This window comes from Mustela putorius, unplaced genomic scaffold (genome assembly GCF_011764305.1).
Source record: "Mustela putorius furo isolate JIRA1106 unplaced genomic scaffold, ASM1176430v1.1 tig00000275_pilon_pilon_pilon, whole genome shotgun sequence".
Classification (NCBI taxonomy): domain Eukaryota; kingdom Metazoa; phylum Chordata; class Mammalia; order Carnivora; family Mustelidae; genus Mustela; species Mustela putorius.
Genome location: NW_025421341.1, coordinates 12406095 through 12424893, shown reverse-complemented (window position 1 = coordinate 12424893; position 18799 = coordinate 12406095). Strand labels below are relative to the sequence as shown.

At 43.8% G+C, this 18799-nt stretch overlaps 1 protein-coding gene across 2 annotated transcripts in view; it reads left to right on the top strand.

The window, feature by feature from the left end:
• KLF7 (Kruppel like factor 7) overlaps positions 1–17183 on the top strand; it is a 90271-nt gene extending 73088 nt beyond the window's left edge. For both annotated transcript variants that reach the window (XM_004764251.3, XM_004764252.3), the window contains exons 3-4: positions 3607–3730; positions 10845–17183. In XM_004764251.3, the coding sequence (XP_004764308.1) occupies positions 3607–3730; positions 10845–10896 (176 nt within the window). In that variant the 3' untranslated portion in view covers positions 10897–17183. The remainder of the gene's footprint in view (positions 1–3606; positions 3731–10844) is intronic.
• The last annotated feature ends 1616 nt before the right edge of the window (positions 17184–18799 follow it).

Here is an 18799-nt window from a genome sequence, read left to right as displayed (position 1 = left end):
CCATAAGCTGAAAGGCAGGCATTATCCCAGGTGCCATACAGTACAGCATTGGGCAAGGGTAAGCCATTTTCTGTTTTCTACCCAGTTATAGTGCCTGGAGCGGAGCAAGGAGAGAAGCAGGGTGGAAGAGAGGGCAGACTGAAGGAAATAAGCTGATTTTGCATGAAGTTTGCTCCAGTTACAACCGACTGCCCTCCTCCCTTTCTTCCTCCTTCCCTCCCTCCCTCTGTCCCCTTTCTAGTCCCTTCTTCCCTTCTTTTAGAAAGAAGGCTATTCTTCTATAAAGAGAGAAACCCAAGCTCTTTATGACATACACAGAAATCTTTAGGTAGGCTGTTCAGAGGAAAACTGTGGATATAGGTGGTTCTGCCCCCAAGCAGTGGGTGCTGGTGTCTAGGGAGGCGTGATCTTGGCCATGCAAACTACTGCCAGAGGATTTTCACTGCTGCCTTTGAAGTAGACACTGGTTTACAGAAGCAGACATGGAACCTGGAAATGAGGCCAACCTAACGCTACCATTTCTGAGCCCTAAATATGAAGTCTTCGTCCCAATTTTTCTATATATTTTCTTGCTCCTCTGATTTCTGCACTCTGCCTGCATCAGGTACTGCTCCTTCATGTGGTCAAGTTCGTTCCTGGTTATTTTAAGGTCATATTAGTGAGTTTTTGCAGAAATGGCAATTTATAGGTAAATGAATCAGACACTGGAAAAGAGCTTGATGAAGCACCATAATATATCTTGGTAAACTATCAGGGCACAAAGGAGCTGCTTCTGCTAGCAGGAAACAATGTGAGGTGATACAACTCAAAGCCAAGTCAAACTATCTGTAGTCTCTGTCTATACCCTGGCAAAAGGGATACTGAAATAGCCACGGGATAGGTAATTGGTTTGTTCCATAAGTGAGTCCACATGATTTTCTGGGAAGCAAATAAATCCTTAATATTAATTGTCAAAACAAAACAAAGCAAAACTATTTTTTTTTAAATTCACCAAGGGGAAAACCAAACAGTTTGAAATAATAATTTTTCAAAAATACCAGAAGACATCCTCTTGAACCTCCATTTTCTCTTTGTCCTTCCTCTGTCCTTCAAAATGTGGTTGCATGTGATGGACGGATTAGTTCGATTGTGGGATTGATTCTGGGGACTAGATGTCTCTGCTTGTTGCTGTAGAATGTCGTGGGTTTTCCAGATGCCTTGTTGCATTTGAGGTGTGTTGGGTCCCCCAGGTTCCAGGAACCTCCAGTGTGACTTGCCTTTGAAAACCTCAGGGTGTTGGAAGGTATTGTGAATTTCTAAAGTGCCTCATTCTCCTTTTTTGTTTGTTTGTTTGTTTGTGCCAGATTTCCTTGAAGTAATGGAGCCTGTTGGGCAATCAATCACTTTAAGTAAATGTTGCCAACACACCTCTCAGGGAGGGCACACGTCTCTCCGACTGGGGTCTCTGCAACCCCTTCCTTCAGAGCAGATTGAAAGAGCACTGGGTTTTTCTGGCACATTCTCCATCAGTATACTGAGAAAATACTTAAAACTTAAGAACACTGTTATTTTAATATTTAGATTGCCCAGAGTGATTCCAGACTCAGCTGTCGGGAGCCTGAGCTCCAGAAGTTTGGGGGGACAACCTTTAGACAGCTTCTGAGAATATAGGTGTACGTGGGAAGAAGAGAACTTGAAATTAATAGAATATTTACCTTGTATCTGGCTCAGGATATGTGTCCTCTACATAACAACATATTTAAACCTCACAGCAAACACGAGACACTCAGCCCCATTTAACAGAGAAGGACACTGAGGCCGATTCTGTAATGAACTCTTAATGAATTGCGATCCCAGGCGTGTTAACTCCAAAGTTGATTTGACAACCCCCCTTCTGCTACTTCTCTTCAGCACGTGTAATTTTCTAAAATTTTGGCTTTAAGGATCCAGAAGGTGAACTTTTAACACTGCTCAGTGATTCTTTTTTTTTGTTTTTTCCTGGTTTCCAAAACTGAATGGGTTTCCTCCTGTGCTTCTAGCCCTCCTTCCTGTCCCCTTGGTTCCTTTTAAAAGCAATACCTGTATTTCTCATTCCTCTTCTCTATGGGCCTTATAGAGCAGTGGCTCACTAGGGCATCGATTTAATGAAATAAAATTTTCAATCATGTTTGGTTCAATTCCAGGTGATACAAATAAAGAATTGTGAGCACTTTGTAGTCAGGTTTAAAGGGAAGGAAAAAGGTGGAAAGAAGAAAGTGGGTCAAGTATAGTACCTGTGCAGTGTCTCCTTAAGCCCTGCCTCATGAAGGTCTGGCTATTAAAAATAGAGCAATAATGGGGCAGCCGTAGCACTACTTGGACACCTGTGTGCCCTGGAATTTGGGGTTTGGCAATTTATAGCATTTACCAGGGATGTGAATCTTAAGTGAGCCAGCCAGCGTTCTGATTGATATGTAATACCTGTGGATATTAAGTTACGCTCTCCGAACACTTTGAGTTATGTACTGGTATTATCTCTAGAAGAACAGAGACACAGACAGGTTTGTTAACTTGCCCGGGGTTAGACAGTTAAGGGCAGCACCAAAAAGCTGGGTCACAGACGGAGGTCTTCAGAGCTCACGACCACTGCGCTAACCTGCCTCTCAGTTATGAAGGCTCAGTAACTCTCACGATCTCGTGGGGTTTTTAGGATTCTTTTTCTTCTTAATCAGAACCAGCCCACCATACAGTTGGAATGGTAAATATTTGCCATGTTTGGTGACAGACGTTGATGGGTCAAAGGAAAAGGTCTAAGGAAAAATCGTGTACTTTCTCTCACATACCCGTCCGTCTGGATTTACTGTGCAAAAAGGTCACTTGAGCACAAGAGCTTGAATTTCGTACTTACAAGCAGCTTCACTGTGGCTAAAACCTTGCTTTATAAGTTGGCTTTAAAAATATTTTATAATCCTCTGTTTCTCTCTCTCTAATATGACTGGTCTGCAGCCGTTAAGTTAGGGGCTTCTTAAATAGGACTTTGTGACTGCTTTTTACATAAAGGCCAGGAATCTCAGGTGATTTTTGTTTTACTCCTGAGTCGTAGCCCTCTCTCCAGACTGTCCATCCACTCGCATTTACTGGAAGAACAGTGGTTCTGGGAGACCTGAGCTGTCAGCTCCCTGGCTCCAGTCTGTGGTAGGAGAGAGAAGGCTAAAAAAGGCTGAAATGGTAAATTACTGTAGGTTCTGGGGAAAAATAGAATTAGAAGCATTTGTGGTTCCGATGAAAATAGCACATTTCCTTTCTGCTTGGACAGTGGGGGTCAAAGTGCTCCAGGGAATAGAAAATAAATAAAAATTGATCCCTTACCCGTTGAAGGAAATGCTCTGACTCTGGGAACCGAAGTGACAGCTCCAGGTTAGAGGATCCTGTGAAACCACTTCTGAAGGTTAAAACAACAGCAGTCACAGCAACAACAGAATACCAGGAGCCTAAAGAAAATGGGACCGGCTGTACTGGGAAATGTAGTCTTTCACGAATGATTTATACCGCCTCTTTCCCAGACGATGGATAGGTGGCAGAACCAGATCAGGCGTGGGGCCCTTTTGTTCCCTTTGTTGATCATGGTCGTTCCGTCTCTTCTTGCAGGTGAGAAGCCTTATAAGTGCTCCTGGGAAGGGTGTGAATGGCGTTTTGCACGAAGTGACGAGCTCACGAGGCACTACAGGAAACACACAGGTGCAAAGCCCTTTAAATGCAACCACTGCGACAGGTAAAGAAACACAGAAGCTGCTGGGATGGGGAGGGGAGAAGGTGAGGTGGGTTGGGGTGGGGGTGGGGGCTGTCTGTGAGCTCCCGGGGCTATCCCAAGCCTCTGCCTCAGACACTCAGGACCGCGCATTCCTTTTCGTTCTCCAGAGAAAACCCATGAGGTAAGGGTGCCTTCTTGCGTATAATCCAGAGATGATGTGAATTGTTGGTTCAGGCACACAAGTATTTACTGAACACCGGCATTGGGTCAGGAATCATGTGAGCCACTCAGTGGCAATAAGACACAGTTCTACCCTCGAGGAGATGATGTGACAGATGATTTTACTACAATAGGAAAAGTAATAGGACAGAGAGTGGTCACCTGTAGCTGTTTCTTCTGATCTTTTTATTAACATCAATACCATTTTTCCTGATTCTTAATAACGTGAAAGAGTAGAAAGCCTGCTTAACAGAAAGAAGGTTACTCATAAGGCTTTCCTCCAGAGTGTTATTAGAAATGAATTTACTGGAGAGGGTACCCATTCTTTGGGGGCCTGAATCATTCTTTTTCCTTTGAAAGTAAGTACAAAGGTCTAAAAGATGGCGAGCCTTTGAGAACTTATCCTATAATTCAATTTCCAACCTTCAGCATTTGATAGTGGAAGAAAGAGCACGTAGCAACAGATACTACACAAGTAATAGTATCTGACAGCCCTGGCATTATCAACCAATAAACCCCAAAATGGAGACTCTGCAGGCCAAGGTGAAGGCAGGATTAGGTTTAGACATAATCAAATAATGGGCTTGCATCTGAGCATGTTATCCTTCTAATCCTATTTCTGTGTTTAAAAGGAAGCTTAAGAAAATTAACCATCTTTTTAATGCAATACTAAAGGTCTCAGTTATGATGAGAAAAATGCTTCTAATACGATAAAAGCCCTGAAAGCCTCAGGGTTCCCCAGCTTGCAGGATGGCAGGAGGGGTGTGCAGGATGTCCATAGAGGCCTGGCTCTCCGTGGGAGGAAATGGGATGGCTTTCCCATCCTGCCTCCCAGTCCCTGCGCCGGCCACTCCCTGCACTAGGCCTTCCTCTGTCCTGGGTGTGTGTGTGTGTGTGTGTGTGTGTGTGTGTAGAGCAATAGTGGCCAAATCTCCCTGCACTAGGCCTTCCTCTATCCTGGGTGCATGCGTGTGTGTGTGTGTGTGTGTGTGTGTGTAGAGCAATAGTGGCCAGATCTCATGGGTGGCCAGTTGGCTTGGTGCTCCTTTAAGATGCTTATGAAGGAACATTCATGTTTTTCCTCCTTTTTTTCCTGCTTCCTGAAGAGGCTATTTTCCTCTTATCTTCATTCTTTAAGAACTAAATAAAGCTCCCACGCCTCCTGGAGTCCAGAGATAACCTCCCGCCCCAGAGCTGAGGAAGTCCACGTTAGGAAGCTATTGTCTCTCATTCCCTTGGAGCTCTCTCCTCTGCTCCCCAAGATCACAACCTGTTTTTTGTTTTTTTGTTTTTTAATTTCTACCTGCAAGGCCCCCTGAATTGATGTGAATCAGTGGCTGTTTTGCTTCTGGGTAATATTTCTCCTTATTTGACATCTTTCCTCGGTTGCCACCTCAAGTTCATTTCTCTTTAGCCCCAGCCACTAATAAAGAAGCTGAATAGAGGGTAACTCTTTGCCCACAGTTCTTTGAAGAAGAGCATTATATCAACTGGGATGAAGATGAATCCCCTGTGAATTGGCGAAGTATGGCAGTAGTAGGCATACACAAAAGTCACCCATCCCTGAAGGGTGATAAGGCTATTGTGTGGAGAGTGTGTGTTATGGACTACATTCATCCTTAGAAATGGACAAAGAATTTTTATTGGGAAATTGCCAGAGTTCGTCTTCCTCTCTGCAGATCAACTGCCTTATTGAGGAGTTTACAACTGTCCAGCAGTTGATGTACTAGGATTAAATCTGACCATTTGTATGATTTGTATGGAGACCTATTTCAAGCCAACTGGGTATTTCTGGGAAGGACTTGTCAGAGATGGTAATTTGGTTAGCCTTTTGCTTTATTTTTCTTCACCAAATTCTATAGTTCCCAGAGCTAGAAATTTGCTGAGCAAATGGTACAAATTCTAAGACATGGTATTTGGGGGAGATTGTGATTTGGGGGGGGGGATGTGGGTCAAAGTCCTGTGGGCTTTGGCCAAGAGTAAGTGCATTTTCAACACTGTCAGAAAAAGGGGTTGGATCTTCATTAGTGTCTCACGACCAGCAGCACCTTACGTTTCAACTGCAGTGACTGTGCTAAGAATAGAGCAGGTCCGGGAGGTGGCGTGGGGAATTGGAGTGGTCCCAAAGCAGATGAAAGGAAAGCCTGGCGTGACTGGGAGCTGGCATTCCTTAGAGGACTTTTACCTTCAGAAAAGAGGGCATCTGTAGCCCTTAGCAGGACTCTAAATCCTGTAGGTGATACAGTGTGTATAAGCCCAAGAAACCTCCCTCTTCTTATAATTCGAGAAATCAGACCACTCTAGAGGCTAAGCTGGGAGTGGGACTTACTATCTTTAAAGCATGTACCAAGTCAATTTATACTTTTATTTTGCCTATGGTGTAGACTGAAAAAGAAAATAAAAGAGTTTTTCTTTATTTGTTTGCTTTACTTATATTTAAAATTACTAGATGCCACAAAAATGTCTGTATCTCTGGCTTTGTCTGAAAAAAAATCAGAAGATCTGGTAATACTGGGCTTACATTCCCATGTGGCCATAATTTTCTGAAGCTAAATAGTAATCACTCTCCCTTTGTGATGGCCATGTGATCAGTAATTTTTCACCGTTCCCACCACTCCGTGTGGTCTCCCCAATATGAAGCCAGACCATCCATTGCCATGTATCATCACGCTTGCCCAGTTGTGTCCTCTTACAGAAGAGGAATATTTCTTCGTTTCTGAAGGTATGTGCTATGGTGAGTGCTGTGAAGTGTAAACCTGGCAGTTCACACACCTGTACCCCTGGGGCTAATAATACATTATATGTTAGTTAAATAAATAAATAAATAAAAAGGGGGAAAAAAAAAAAAGATAGACTCTGACAGTCCTTGATCCACTGTACTCATTTACTTTGTGGCCCAGCCTCTGAGCACATTGGGTTTTGTGATCTCTTGCTTCAGGTTTGGGTTGGGGGAGAAAACAGTGAGACTCTGCCACTTCCTCGCCATCAGGTTCAACCATATAGCCCAAGGTCTGACCAGCTGCTGGAAGGATGAGGCTTGTTTCCCAGCCCATACAGCATGGGGTTGGTGGTGGTGGTCCACAGGGCTGTTTCTACTGGTGGTGATACACGGGCCATTGTTCTGCCAACTCAGCGAAGTTGCCATTTAGGGAGACTGCTTATCAGGGTAGTACCTTCAAGATGTTGGGCTGCTGAGAGGACACATTTTGATCTTTGAGTCAACCCACTTATAGGTGGTGCCCTGGAGGGTTGCTGTTGGCTTAATGCCCACGTGACTTAATTGTGCCTTTTTCAGAAGTCAAGGGAAGTGACAATAGTGGTTTGCCTAGTTCTCTGTAATGAACAAATTTCAATCATTAAGGACCTTCTAATTTAAGGTCATCTGACTACTACATAGTCATAAATACTCTCTGGGGCTGTATTACCCTTAGAATCATTTGATTCCACATTTCTAGATATGAGTTTATCTGTTACCTTTACTATTCCTATGTGGAGCTCAGTACATGTAAATTAATAAGTATAAATTAATCATGGCTAAGTATCTTGCTGGTATATTGAATTTAAATAAAACCCCCATGGTGAGGGACCTAGTCGAAATTCTAAGCACCATATATGTATGAGAATTTGAAGAAATAACAATGCTGGTTCGATTCAGGAGGAATGCGATTAGATTTCATACCATGTTAAATACTTGTTGTTGTTGTTTTTAACTTTTCTTTTTTCCTGCAAGATCTCAAAGCATAAATATAGATGCTTGTACATATATTGCTAGATGCCCAGCACACGGTGGGCAATTGGGAAAGGCAGAATAGAAGGCTGGAATGCATTGGTCACCGAAAGGTGTCTGCAGATGAAATTCTGTATCAAGAGTGCTGTTTCCCTTAGGTTTCCAGGACATAGAAAGGAAAGGAAAGAGGTTTGGACCCCAGGCCAAAGCCTGTCCTTCCCCACTACCATCTGCAATCCCTCTCTTCCTCCCTCAGAGAGGCAGGATTCCTGGCGCCTGCTTTGTTACTTTCTCACAGGTGTTCACAGCTCAGGCCCAACCATACTGACTTCTGGATTCATTTTCTAGTTGCTGCCATTAAAAATCACCACAAATTTAGTATCATCTTTATTTAACTTTACAAATGATTTATCTTCTAAGTACCTTCTTATAGGTAACCTGTAGGTTAGAAGGTCACTCTGGACTACAGTTAAGTTATTGGCAGGGATGTGTTCTCTTTTCTAGAAGCTCTAGGGAAAACCCATTTCCTCATCTTTTCCAGCTTCCGGAGGCTTCCGGAGGTGGCCTATATCTCTTGCCTGCTCACCCCATCCCTCCATCATCCAAGCTGTTGAGTCCTCCTATGCTGCTCTCTGTGTTCTCTTTGAATTCCCTCTTCCATTTTTAAAGATATTCTAAATGACATTGACCCAGCCCAGATAATCAGGAATAATCTCCTGATTAGCAAATTAATTTCATCCACAGCCCTAATTCTCCTTTGCCATGTAACCTAACATATGTACAGTTTCCGGGGATTAGGTGTAGACATTAAGTTGGGGGGAACCCATTATTCTGCTTGCGATAATCTCCTGAAATTGACAGCTCAGTCTCCCTTCTCAGTCTATAGAGTACATGTGGCTAGAACATGGGCTCTGGGGTCACAGTGCTTAAGTTCAGATTTTGGCTCTGCCTCTTTTTAATGACTATCTCAGCTGGTAGAAGAGATAAGAATGGCATCTTTATAGAGTTCTTGTTAAGGATGTTAACTTTAAAAAGGAAATGCCTACAAAAAGAACTTCCCAACTTAGATCATCTTTCTCTGGGCTGTTTGGATGAAGGAAGGAAGAAGGGAGGGCAGCAAGGAGACGGAGAGGGAGGGAGGGAAGAAAGAGAACGGGCAGTGGGCAATACTGATGTGCCCTCAGGACCGGAGAGGTCAGGGGAGTTAATGGCTGAATTCCCTAAAGGCTGTATTGCTCTTCTGCATACTAGTGACATCAAGCACTTATTGTTAAAGAATATTTGTCACTGTTTTAGGATAAATTAAATCCCCTTTTGATGGCATTCTAAGGGATTATCCAAATATCTTGCTTATATTAAATTAGGGCCTGAAATAAGTGGGTAATAATTAGAATTATAATTATTTAATATTATTAGATTACATTATTTCCTACTGTACCTTCCCATTCTTATGTGTTTCTCATTTTGCCTTGGTTCTGTGTTAGTTCATTTCCTTGGGGTTCTATCCTGTACATGTGCCTATTTAAAAAATCAACACAGAGTGGGTGGAGAATGTAGGGGTCACAAGATAGGGTGGGTTTTTTGTTTGTTTTAAGAGAACAAACATGGGGAAATCCTGCATGGAACAGGAAATCTTCTAACATGAACAGGGCAGCTTGCTGACATCCTAACGAGAAACTGGACTGTGAGCATGTCTTGGGCCTTGGGAGAGTCTGGGAATATCTTCACAGGTAATAGTTGGCCAGTTTCAAGAGAAGAACCCAGAGGGAGAGCACACACTCAGAGTTAGGAATGATTGCTGTCTCGTGTGCTGATTTTACTGTGATTCTAGCCAGAGCCTTAGACTGTAAGCTGCAGGGATGTGGAAATGCCCACTCCATTAATTATACAGATGCAGAAACTTGACTCAGGCTGGTGTTAGCTTTGAAGGGTATTTATTAGCTCAACTGACTAACGAGACCAAAATTAGATTGGTCTTTAGGTTTGGCTGGATCTAGGGTCTCAGATGTTGTCATCAAGCCTCTTTCTCTCTCTTTCTATCTTACTGCCCATTTTTCTCTGTTGACTTCATTCTCAAGCAGGCTCTTTCCCACATGGCCATATGGACACCAGCAGCTTTAGCCTTCAGTCTTAATAGCACAGCAGCCCCAGTGGGAAAAGAGCTTCTCTTTTTGAATAGTTTCAGCAAGTGTTCCAGGACTGGCTCTCATGAACCTTGATGGCTCACATGACTGTCGCTTAATGACCACCATGGCCATAGCTTTAGCCTTAGGAGGAGGGTCAGCCCCATACAACTGGGGGCACAGAAGCACAGCTACCCAAGAGAAGATCAAGTTTCTGCTGCCAAAGGAAAGGGGGAGATAACCACTACCTTTGCTCTGAGGCTGAGGAAGGCACTCAGTGTTGGCCTCCAGGGATCAAGAAAACTGGGTGTTTGAAAGGGTGGGCATTCAAAAGAGGGGCTTGCATATCTGACTGGGTTTTAATCCCAAATCTTCCACTAACAAGCTACGTGACCCTCGCCTCAGCTTCATTACCACGCGTACACACAAGTGTGAAGGGTGAACACTCAGCATGGAAGGTTGCCAAGAATGGTACTAGGTCATGTTGGGGAAATGCCTAGCGCTTGCTTGCATGTTATCTTATTCTCAATAAAGGTGAGCTCATTTCTCCGTTCTTTTTCTTGACTTGGCATAAAAGAGACCTGAAGGCACCATTGGATGAAACAATTTCATCATTTTCTACCATTCTTCCGGTATACGGGCATGTCCTATGTTCCTGAAGCACGTCCCAAGTATTAGGTTCTTCTTTAGTAATGACCACTATGATAATAGTTAACATTCACTGACATTTACCATGTGACAGGCAATATTCTAAACACATTATGTAGATCATCTCATTTAATCCTCAGAACCAGTCTATGAGGTGAGTGATTGTCCCCATTTTACTGAGGAGGAATGAAGGCACAGAGAGGTCAATATACTCAGGGTCACACAAGGATTGGAAGAGCTGGGGCTTGAATCCACGCAGTCTGACCTTGAGCTCACCTTCCCCAAACAGTGCCTAGTTTCTCAGTACATATGTACTGCCTTTCTTTGAGGTAGGGTTAATCATTTTCTAAGGGGTTCTGGAAGTTGAGTTTGTTGCCTGGACACCTCTTATATCCTTGTTGTTGTTTATATTTCCTAGGTGTTTTTCCAGGTCTGACCATCTTGCCCTCCATATGAAGAGACATATCTAAAACCCCTAAAGGCCAGAGTTGCCATGGCGTCGGCCGTTGTCTGAAGGAAATGCCGTGAGGCCGGGGGCTGGACTTCAGGCGGGGATCCATTGCCTCGCAGAAGAAAGTTCTCACTCATAAACCTCTGTGTACACACACACACACACGCAGACACACACACACAGACACGCACACACACACACACACACACACACGCACTCACATAGACCCACACACACGCACTGTCATGCACTCAGCTATATTTAAAATATATACGTCTATTCTTTATGCCTTGCCCTTGCCAGATGGTAGAAGACGAAGAAGGAGGAAACCAGGTGAACTCAGCAAGGCAGACTGGCTGCTTACTTCAGCACTATTGGAATTATTTCCCGCTGTTGCCAATGGAAATCAAAGAAAATGGATGTGACGTCTCTGCAGGTGGACAGCAGTAAGAGGGGCTTATTTAACTTGCTTCTCAGTGCAACTTGATAGGAGAATACAACGTCGTAAAGTTGCATATGTGTAGCACTAATGTTTCTTTTTAAATAGTTGGGGGAAAATGACCTAGAAAACCAAATTGCAGTTTGGTAGCCAAAATTAACTCTTGGTTTATTTGTCCTTTGTGTGTGAAAAGTCCTACTATTCTGTGCGTCCGACTTCCTCACAGAACTGTTGATCGGTTTTGGTTCTTCTTAGTACTATTGAGATCTTTCGAGTCGATACCAACGGCCTTAGCGGCGGCAGACTCTGGAATAACACCTTACACCTTTCTGGCCTGCATTTCTCTAGACTTCACTCTCAAGGGAGGAGTTTTCTTTTCTTACTTTTTGACTCTTGCACACCATATGCACTAGGGATTCTGGAAACTTCTAGCATGACTGCAAAGTGGCCAAGAGAATAAAGTCCTTGATGATAAATCACAGTATATCCCTTGAGCCTCACCTTATTGCCAGTGCTAGATTTTTTCTTTTTAATCTCTCTGTTTTTGCTAACGAAAACTTGAAAAGCTTATTTGGAAGCTTAAATGTTTTATCTTTTCTCCATGGACTAAACCTCTCCAGGACTCTCTCGGCACCTGGATGTCCAGCTCTCGAAGCAGCCAATCAGATGGGACATCTGATCACAGTTCTGTCATCCCCCTTGAGGCATCATGACCTCAGCGCATAGTGATCAACCCCGTGCTGTGAGTCATTGCTACCCTATAACCAGTTTCAGCATAGATGTCGCTAGTCTCAAAGGGCAGCTGCATATTTAACCTAACTCTGGGTTATGACCTGACAAAAAGCCAAAAATATCACTCTTTCCAGGAGTGGGGAAAATGGAGGATGCCTGCCGAGTCTAGTGGCTTCAGAAAACATCATCCTGCCTTCTTCCTCTCTCATGCTCACTGAGCTCATGCGCCCCCACTTGTTAAAACACACAATTCAAAATGCCATTGTGGGAATGAAGGGTGGACATTTAAGGAAAGGGTTGAGAAGTTTCTCTCGTGGTCTGAAAGGAGAGACACGTTTCTAATTCTTTTTGGCTAGACCCATCATGACCTGTGACCTAGAGCACCCAGGATCAACAGAGGCCTCCCATTTACTCTGCAAGCTGACTCCGAGGGGGTTCACATTCCTCACTTTCCATCCCACACACATCCAATATCGGTGTCTTCTCTACCCGCATTCTTAGCTAGCTGGCACTGGCCTCAACTCCAAAGACTGCCTTTAGGACCATTAAATGGCCTATGCAAGCAAGCGGGGTGGTTATTAGGACAGATTGTATATTTTGTATATTCTGGGACCATCCCTTCAAGACACGTCTAAAAAACAAAAAATGGCATTTGGTCCGCACATGGTTGCTGCTCCTTCCTACCAGCTGGCTCCCCTTCTGCCCTCCTTTGACTGTTTGACTCATTGACTGTTAAAATGCCACCCCATACCTATTTGGGATGCAAAACTGAAGTCTTTAAAAGGAAATAATAATATAAGAAACACAAATACATGTATGACAGCAACCTTCAAGATCCTTGGCATTTGGTTTCTCAGCTCTCTGCAACCTTTGATTTCCCTGAAATGTTGACAAGTGCCCATCAAAGGGTAAAGGAGCCTCCTGATCACAAACACGGTAGCTACCGATGGGACACCTGGGCATTCTGAGGTCCGGCCCTTAAAGTTTTCTTTCTCTTTTCCCCTTTTGCAATGTAGACCAAAAAACAAAACAACAGCAACAACAACAGCAACAACAACAACAACAAGAACAAAAACCAACAACAGCAACAACAACAACAAAACAAAAAGAAAAACCACCCTAAAACACACACACATATTAATCTGCCCATTTGCTGGAGGCAATTCTGTATATGTTAGTTGGAGGGTATTTAAAAAAAAAAAAATCAGTTTTATTCCAAAGATTTAAAACTAGACATGACTTAGAAACATTTTCTGGAGCACTGCTTGCTGACAATCTCGTAGTTCTCTACTGCGTTTGAGTGCGTTTTGTGGCCAGTCCATCAGGGCGTATCATGGGATTATATTTGAATGTGTGGTACATCCTTTCTGGATGGAGGATGTGTGAGGGACCTTAAACCTCAGCTGTATTAAACTGTAGCACCTCCAGTCAGTGCACTAGATGAAACTTTAGACACCCCAGATTTTGTTGGTTCGTTGATTTCCCTTTCTGTAGCAGCCTCCGGCATGAATGCGCGCACGTACCAGTGATGGCATTAGCCGTGGCTGCCACGATTTACAAACGTTCTCTCCCCAGCTGGAGCTGCTCTTGCCTCTCGAAATGCTATTATTAAGGGTTTATAATACTGAATTTAATTTTTGAACTGACCAATGCAAGGCTCTATTAAAAAGAAAGTTTAAAAAAAAAAAAAAACAACAAAAAGAATGCAAAAGAGTAATCATTGCTTGTTTGCTCCCTGTTGTCATCTGTGGTCTTGAAAAGTTCTCATTTGAATGTGGCAGAACAAAGGCCCTTTGGTCCTCATCAGTGTCTGAAATGTTCAGTGATTCCTCTCTCTTTTGTATCAGTGAGGTCCTTTGTACTGTGCTCCTGACCTTCCTCAGAGCGGGGCGCGCTGAACCATGATGGTGGGGCTTGCTTGCTTCAGAGTCACTTGTGGACTGTGAGAATTGGCCTGAAATTTGGTGGGTGCTAAGTTTATGGCTTTGAAACTGTTCTTCTCTAGCCTGATTGACACCTGTGAACGATTACTTATCCATAAAAGCGAGGGTAGCACCAATCATTTTGGAAGTGGATTTGTGATAAAATGTCCATCATCTCTGAAATGGCAGAGGTGGTTGGCAAGAGCCTGCGAGAGTGAAAAGGCTCTCCAAGAAATAACCGTCGGATGATACTTGGCTCCCAGGAGGACAGGTTATTTAAAACAGTGCTTTACTGGACGTTTAAAACACACTAAACCGTTGCTTTCTCATTTAAATCGTTACCTCTTGACATTCCTGGGGATCCCAAATTTGGAAGGAAAAACCTGGCGTGGTGTTTCGTGTGGTGGTTCTCTCAAGCACATTTGATCCAGGGTTCAGAGTTTGCTGTATAGAGAAAGCATGTTTCTAAGCCATTGACAATTTTCTTTATTTCAAGTTGTGCTTCTTTCTCCTGCCACATGGCTGTAAGTCAAAGACGTGGAAACATGAAATTATAATGCTTCTCCTAGCTACTGGCCTCCTGCCCCACTCATGGTTAATTGGCCCAGGTTAAAGCCTGGTGGTGACGAGTCCTGTGTCCAGAAAAAGAAATGTTCAGATTCCGTGACAAAGCTGCATTTTATAAAAATATAGGAAACCCCAAGATGAACTTCATGCTGACCATTTCCTTCTCTCTGCGTGCTTTCCCTTGCAAAGCTCTTCAAGTCCCCCCTTCTCCTCCCCTCCTGTGCCCCTTGTGCCCTTTATACATCTTAGGTCCGCCTGATTATAACAGGGTAAAAAGATAGTCAACCTCACGCACGATTAGCAGAACTGATTCCTATTTTTTAAAAAATCTTCTTTGAATCTAGAAGCCAGAGAAGATTTTTTAAGGACTGTAGTTGGGGATAAGCTTCCAGATTAGCCATGTGCATTTGCATCAAAGGGGGAAATAATGGGACTTTCAGGGCAGCTCACTGAGTGCATTCAGAACATTCCGGCCCGGGCCCGTAGCCCCCATGCCTGAATTCAATGGCAAAGTCATCAGAAAGTCAAAGAAGTCAAAGGAAACGAACTCCACTGGCAAGGATGGCAACATCTAGTGATCAGTTTCATTGGTTCAAAATGGTTTCCTCCGTGGAAGTCGCTTTGTAAAATGTAAAATTCGGTGCAAAGTGCTTTTGTCTTCTCTTTTGCATGAGTTGGTTTTAGGAGAAGGAAGAAGGTAGGGAAAGTTGGAGAGGTGCAACACAGTTAACTGCAAAAATCAGGTTCATCGTTTCTTTCCTTTTTTAAAAAAAAAAAAAAGATCTTACGAGGGCCGGCATTTCTGGCCATAATTTTGCACCCGGGTCTTTGCCAAAGTGAAAATTTGCGAAGTAGAACCTGTTTGAAATGTACTTGTGGAAGCTTTCCCTGGCCTCTTCCGGAAGTGGCCACCTGCCAAGCGTGGGGTAGGGGCAGGAGGAGGGAGTTCGAATTCTGAGTCTGGGTTGCATTTCGGTAAACATGGTGATATCTCAGTTTGGAAACCAGAGGGGCTGGCCTGAGGGTACATCAATGCCTCTTTGATGGCCTACTTTCCTCAGTGAGGATCTTTGGGAATACTTGACATGGAACAACCAAAATGTGTCCAAGGAAACGAAAACTGCTTGTCAGTGTGAGATCCCGTGACCCATGGCCTGAGGCTTCAGGGTTTTCTCTTGTTTTTAACACTCTTCAGTCCCCTCTGCTGGTTCCTCATAGATCCCGGAAAAGGGGGGAAAGTAAAGCTGCAATTCACTTTCTTCTGCGCGCCCTTCCGATAGAGTACTGTATTCTTCAGGTGTTTTGCATTTGCGTTTGTAAGTCCTCGGGAAACAGGTATCCAAAATGGCAGAGCGAACTCCTAGGCCGTCACTGCACTCATATCCCAAACCAGATACTCTTTTCAAACAGGGCTCCCTCTCAGCGGTCGTGAGGGAAGGGTGATAACGTTCTTTGTTGGGGACTGTTTATACAATTTTTTTCCACTGTAAGCTTTGGAATCGTAAATTGCTTTGACTCCAGCTTCTGTCTACTGCCATAAAATGGACCCCACGTCAGAATAATGAGGGTGGTATGTGTGCACACGCCTGGAGACGTGGGCAGATGTACCTATTGTACCTTCGCAGAAGGAAAACAGGCTACTGACGTTTAAGAGGAGTAGCCACCAGTGCCTAATATCTTTTGGGGGGGATGGATGCTTATAATGCCAGTATATTGAAACCACACTGGGAGTTCCACATGGAGGGGAGGGGCGGAGGGGGGGTGTGGGGACATTTGAATCCTAGGCCTTTGGACTGGAGGCGGAATGATTTCTGCAAATCTAGGTCCTGAAAGGCTTTGGGGCTCATTGGCTGGTTCTCAACCCTTTTGTTTTATTTTTCTTTTCCAGCATGCATTTCCTATCTAAACCCAGACTTGGTTTAACTTCCTTATCTTTCACTTCTGCTTCATTCCAGGGAGGAAAAATACACTTATTATGGCCAAGATCTCCTTGCTAACACAGAGGCAAAAATAAATGTTTAATGTTTTTGCAGCCTCCCCTTCCTTTCCATAAATCTCCGCCCCCCCCCCAAAACCCTTCTCTCTCATCACCCTGTCCCCACTCCCACCACACAACTCCCTAGTCTCCACGACTTTGCTTTCCAGTCTCTGTTATCCTCTTAACAGTTGCTTGAAGAAATTTGTTTTTGCACTATACATTTTCTTTTTGCCAGATGTGTCTAACAAGTGTGTTCGGAGAGACCTCCTCCCAGCCCCCTCCCCTCCCCCACCTCCCCCGGTCACATTCTCTCAGGCCTTCTCTGGTATTTATAATATATCACAGAAGTACCCAGTCTTATAGCCCTCGGTTATGCCTTTTTTTGACATTTTATTTTTTTTAAGCTTTTTATATATATATATAAATATATTACTTTGTCAAGTTTTTTTGCTGTACAAAAGTCTTAAGATTTAAAACTATTATTTGTATTATATGATGGTGGTATGTTAATGTTACAAAATTATTAATGAAGAAAAAATTTATTTTTGTTACTGGTCTGTTTCATAATTCTTTTTTAAATTGGTATATTGTAAGATATCTATGCAAAAAATGTTATGTGACGCATTTTTATTTAAGAATGTAATATGTGTAATAAACAGTAGAATGTGTTTGGCCTTGGAATGCCTTCCTGTATTTCTCCGTAGCTTATTTTGTCGGGAAAAAGAAAATCCTCAAAGAGACACAAATGGGTCCTTATATACCCCATGAGAGTTTTCATTCTCAGAGAGAGAAAGGGAAGACCGGATTATATTGGGTCATTTTTCTTGGTTGCGGAGGTTGTCAGTCATGTGTGTGTGTGTGTGTGTTTTATGGTTTCACTGAGGTAGCTCAATGCCCAAATAAGATGGAACTGTGAAGACAGTTCATTTCTTTGAGGGGAGGGGAGCAAATGGTTGCAGGTTATGAAAGCAATATTTTAGAATGAGGTGGATTATGGGATGTTGTTTGTTTCATGGGTTAGGAGAGGCTTATTGAAAGCAGTTTATTTGGTGAGAGACGGGGCAAGTTTGTTCTGGGACAGTGTTCAATAGGAGCATGTTTAGAAAGGATAACTGGAAGCCATCTGTGGAGGAGGGAAGAAGGGCCAAGGCCTGGGGGGCATAGGTGAGGTGAGGGGAGGAGGGAGTCTGCGTGCAGGAGATGGCTGGGAACAAAGTGAGGAAGAGAAGGCTGACCAGAGGTGGAGAACTTCCTCAGTAGCCCCATGGAGGGCAGAAAGGTGGATGCAAAAATAAGCAGCCTCAAACAGGAAAAGAGGCAGTTGAAAGCCTTAGGGGAAGCGCTCAGACCCAGAGAAGGACACTCACTAAAATCTTCTCTTCCACGCACAACCTCCAGGCAAGAACATCGAAGTAAGGAGAAAGGTCGAGAACCTAACTGATGTTATTATCCCAGCATCCCTTGCAGGGCGATTCCCCAGGAGAAGTGGTGTTGGTAACTGGAAACAACACTAAACACCTCTTTCACTTCCCGGGGACACCGCACTCCTCAAGCTTTTCTTCTCACGCTTCGGATTTGGAAACTGATACAATGGTGAGTAACTTGAGTTCCCTCATCAAATGAATCTGACAAGAAACTCTTCCTTAAATTTTCACACACACACACACAAAAACCTGTGGTGGCAGTGACCAAACTTACTACCTTGGCACCGAGATGTCCCAGTCTCTGAACAGGAAAGCAGGTGAAGGCCGGTTGCAGTGGGTGTGGAAGGGGTGCTGAGCGATTGTGTCCTCACCCTAATAAAACTTAAGCTACAAGGAACAGTAGGTGCTGCAGGGGCCAGGAAATTTTTGAAAATTGTAAATACCAGCTGCCACATCTCCCGAGCCAACAAGTGAACCGGGCAACAGGGCAACCTAAGGTTGACTGAAGAGAAACTCGGGGATCCAGGAGAAGAGTGCTGGCCCAGAGTCCACAGGCCAGTCCCCTGGTGCTTGGTCATACAGATACTCCATAACTAGATGAGTAACTTAATTCTCATAGCTAAAGTCATTAGCCTAGAAATTTCTTTGCAGGAGGAAGGATAAGATAGCTTTGCAGTATTAGAACAAGCATTATGGGGCGCCTGGGTGGCTCAATTGGTATGAGTGACCGGCTCTTGATTTCAGCTCAGGTCATGAAGGCAGGGCCCTGGGATCTAGCTCCATGTTGGGCTCCATGCTCAGGGGGGGAGTCTGCTTGAGGATTCTCCCTCTCCCTCTGCCCCTGCCCCCACTTGTGCACT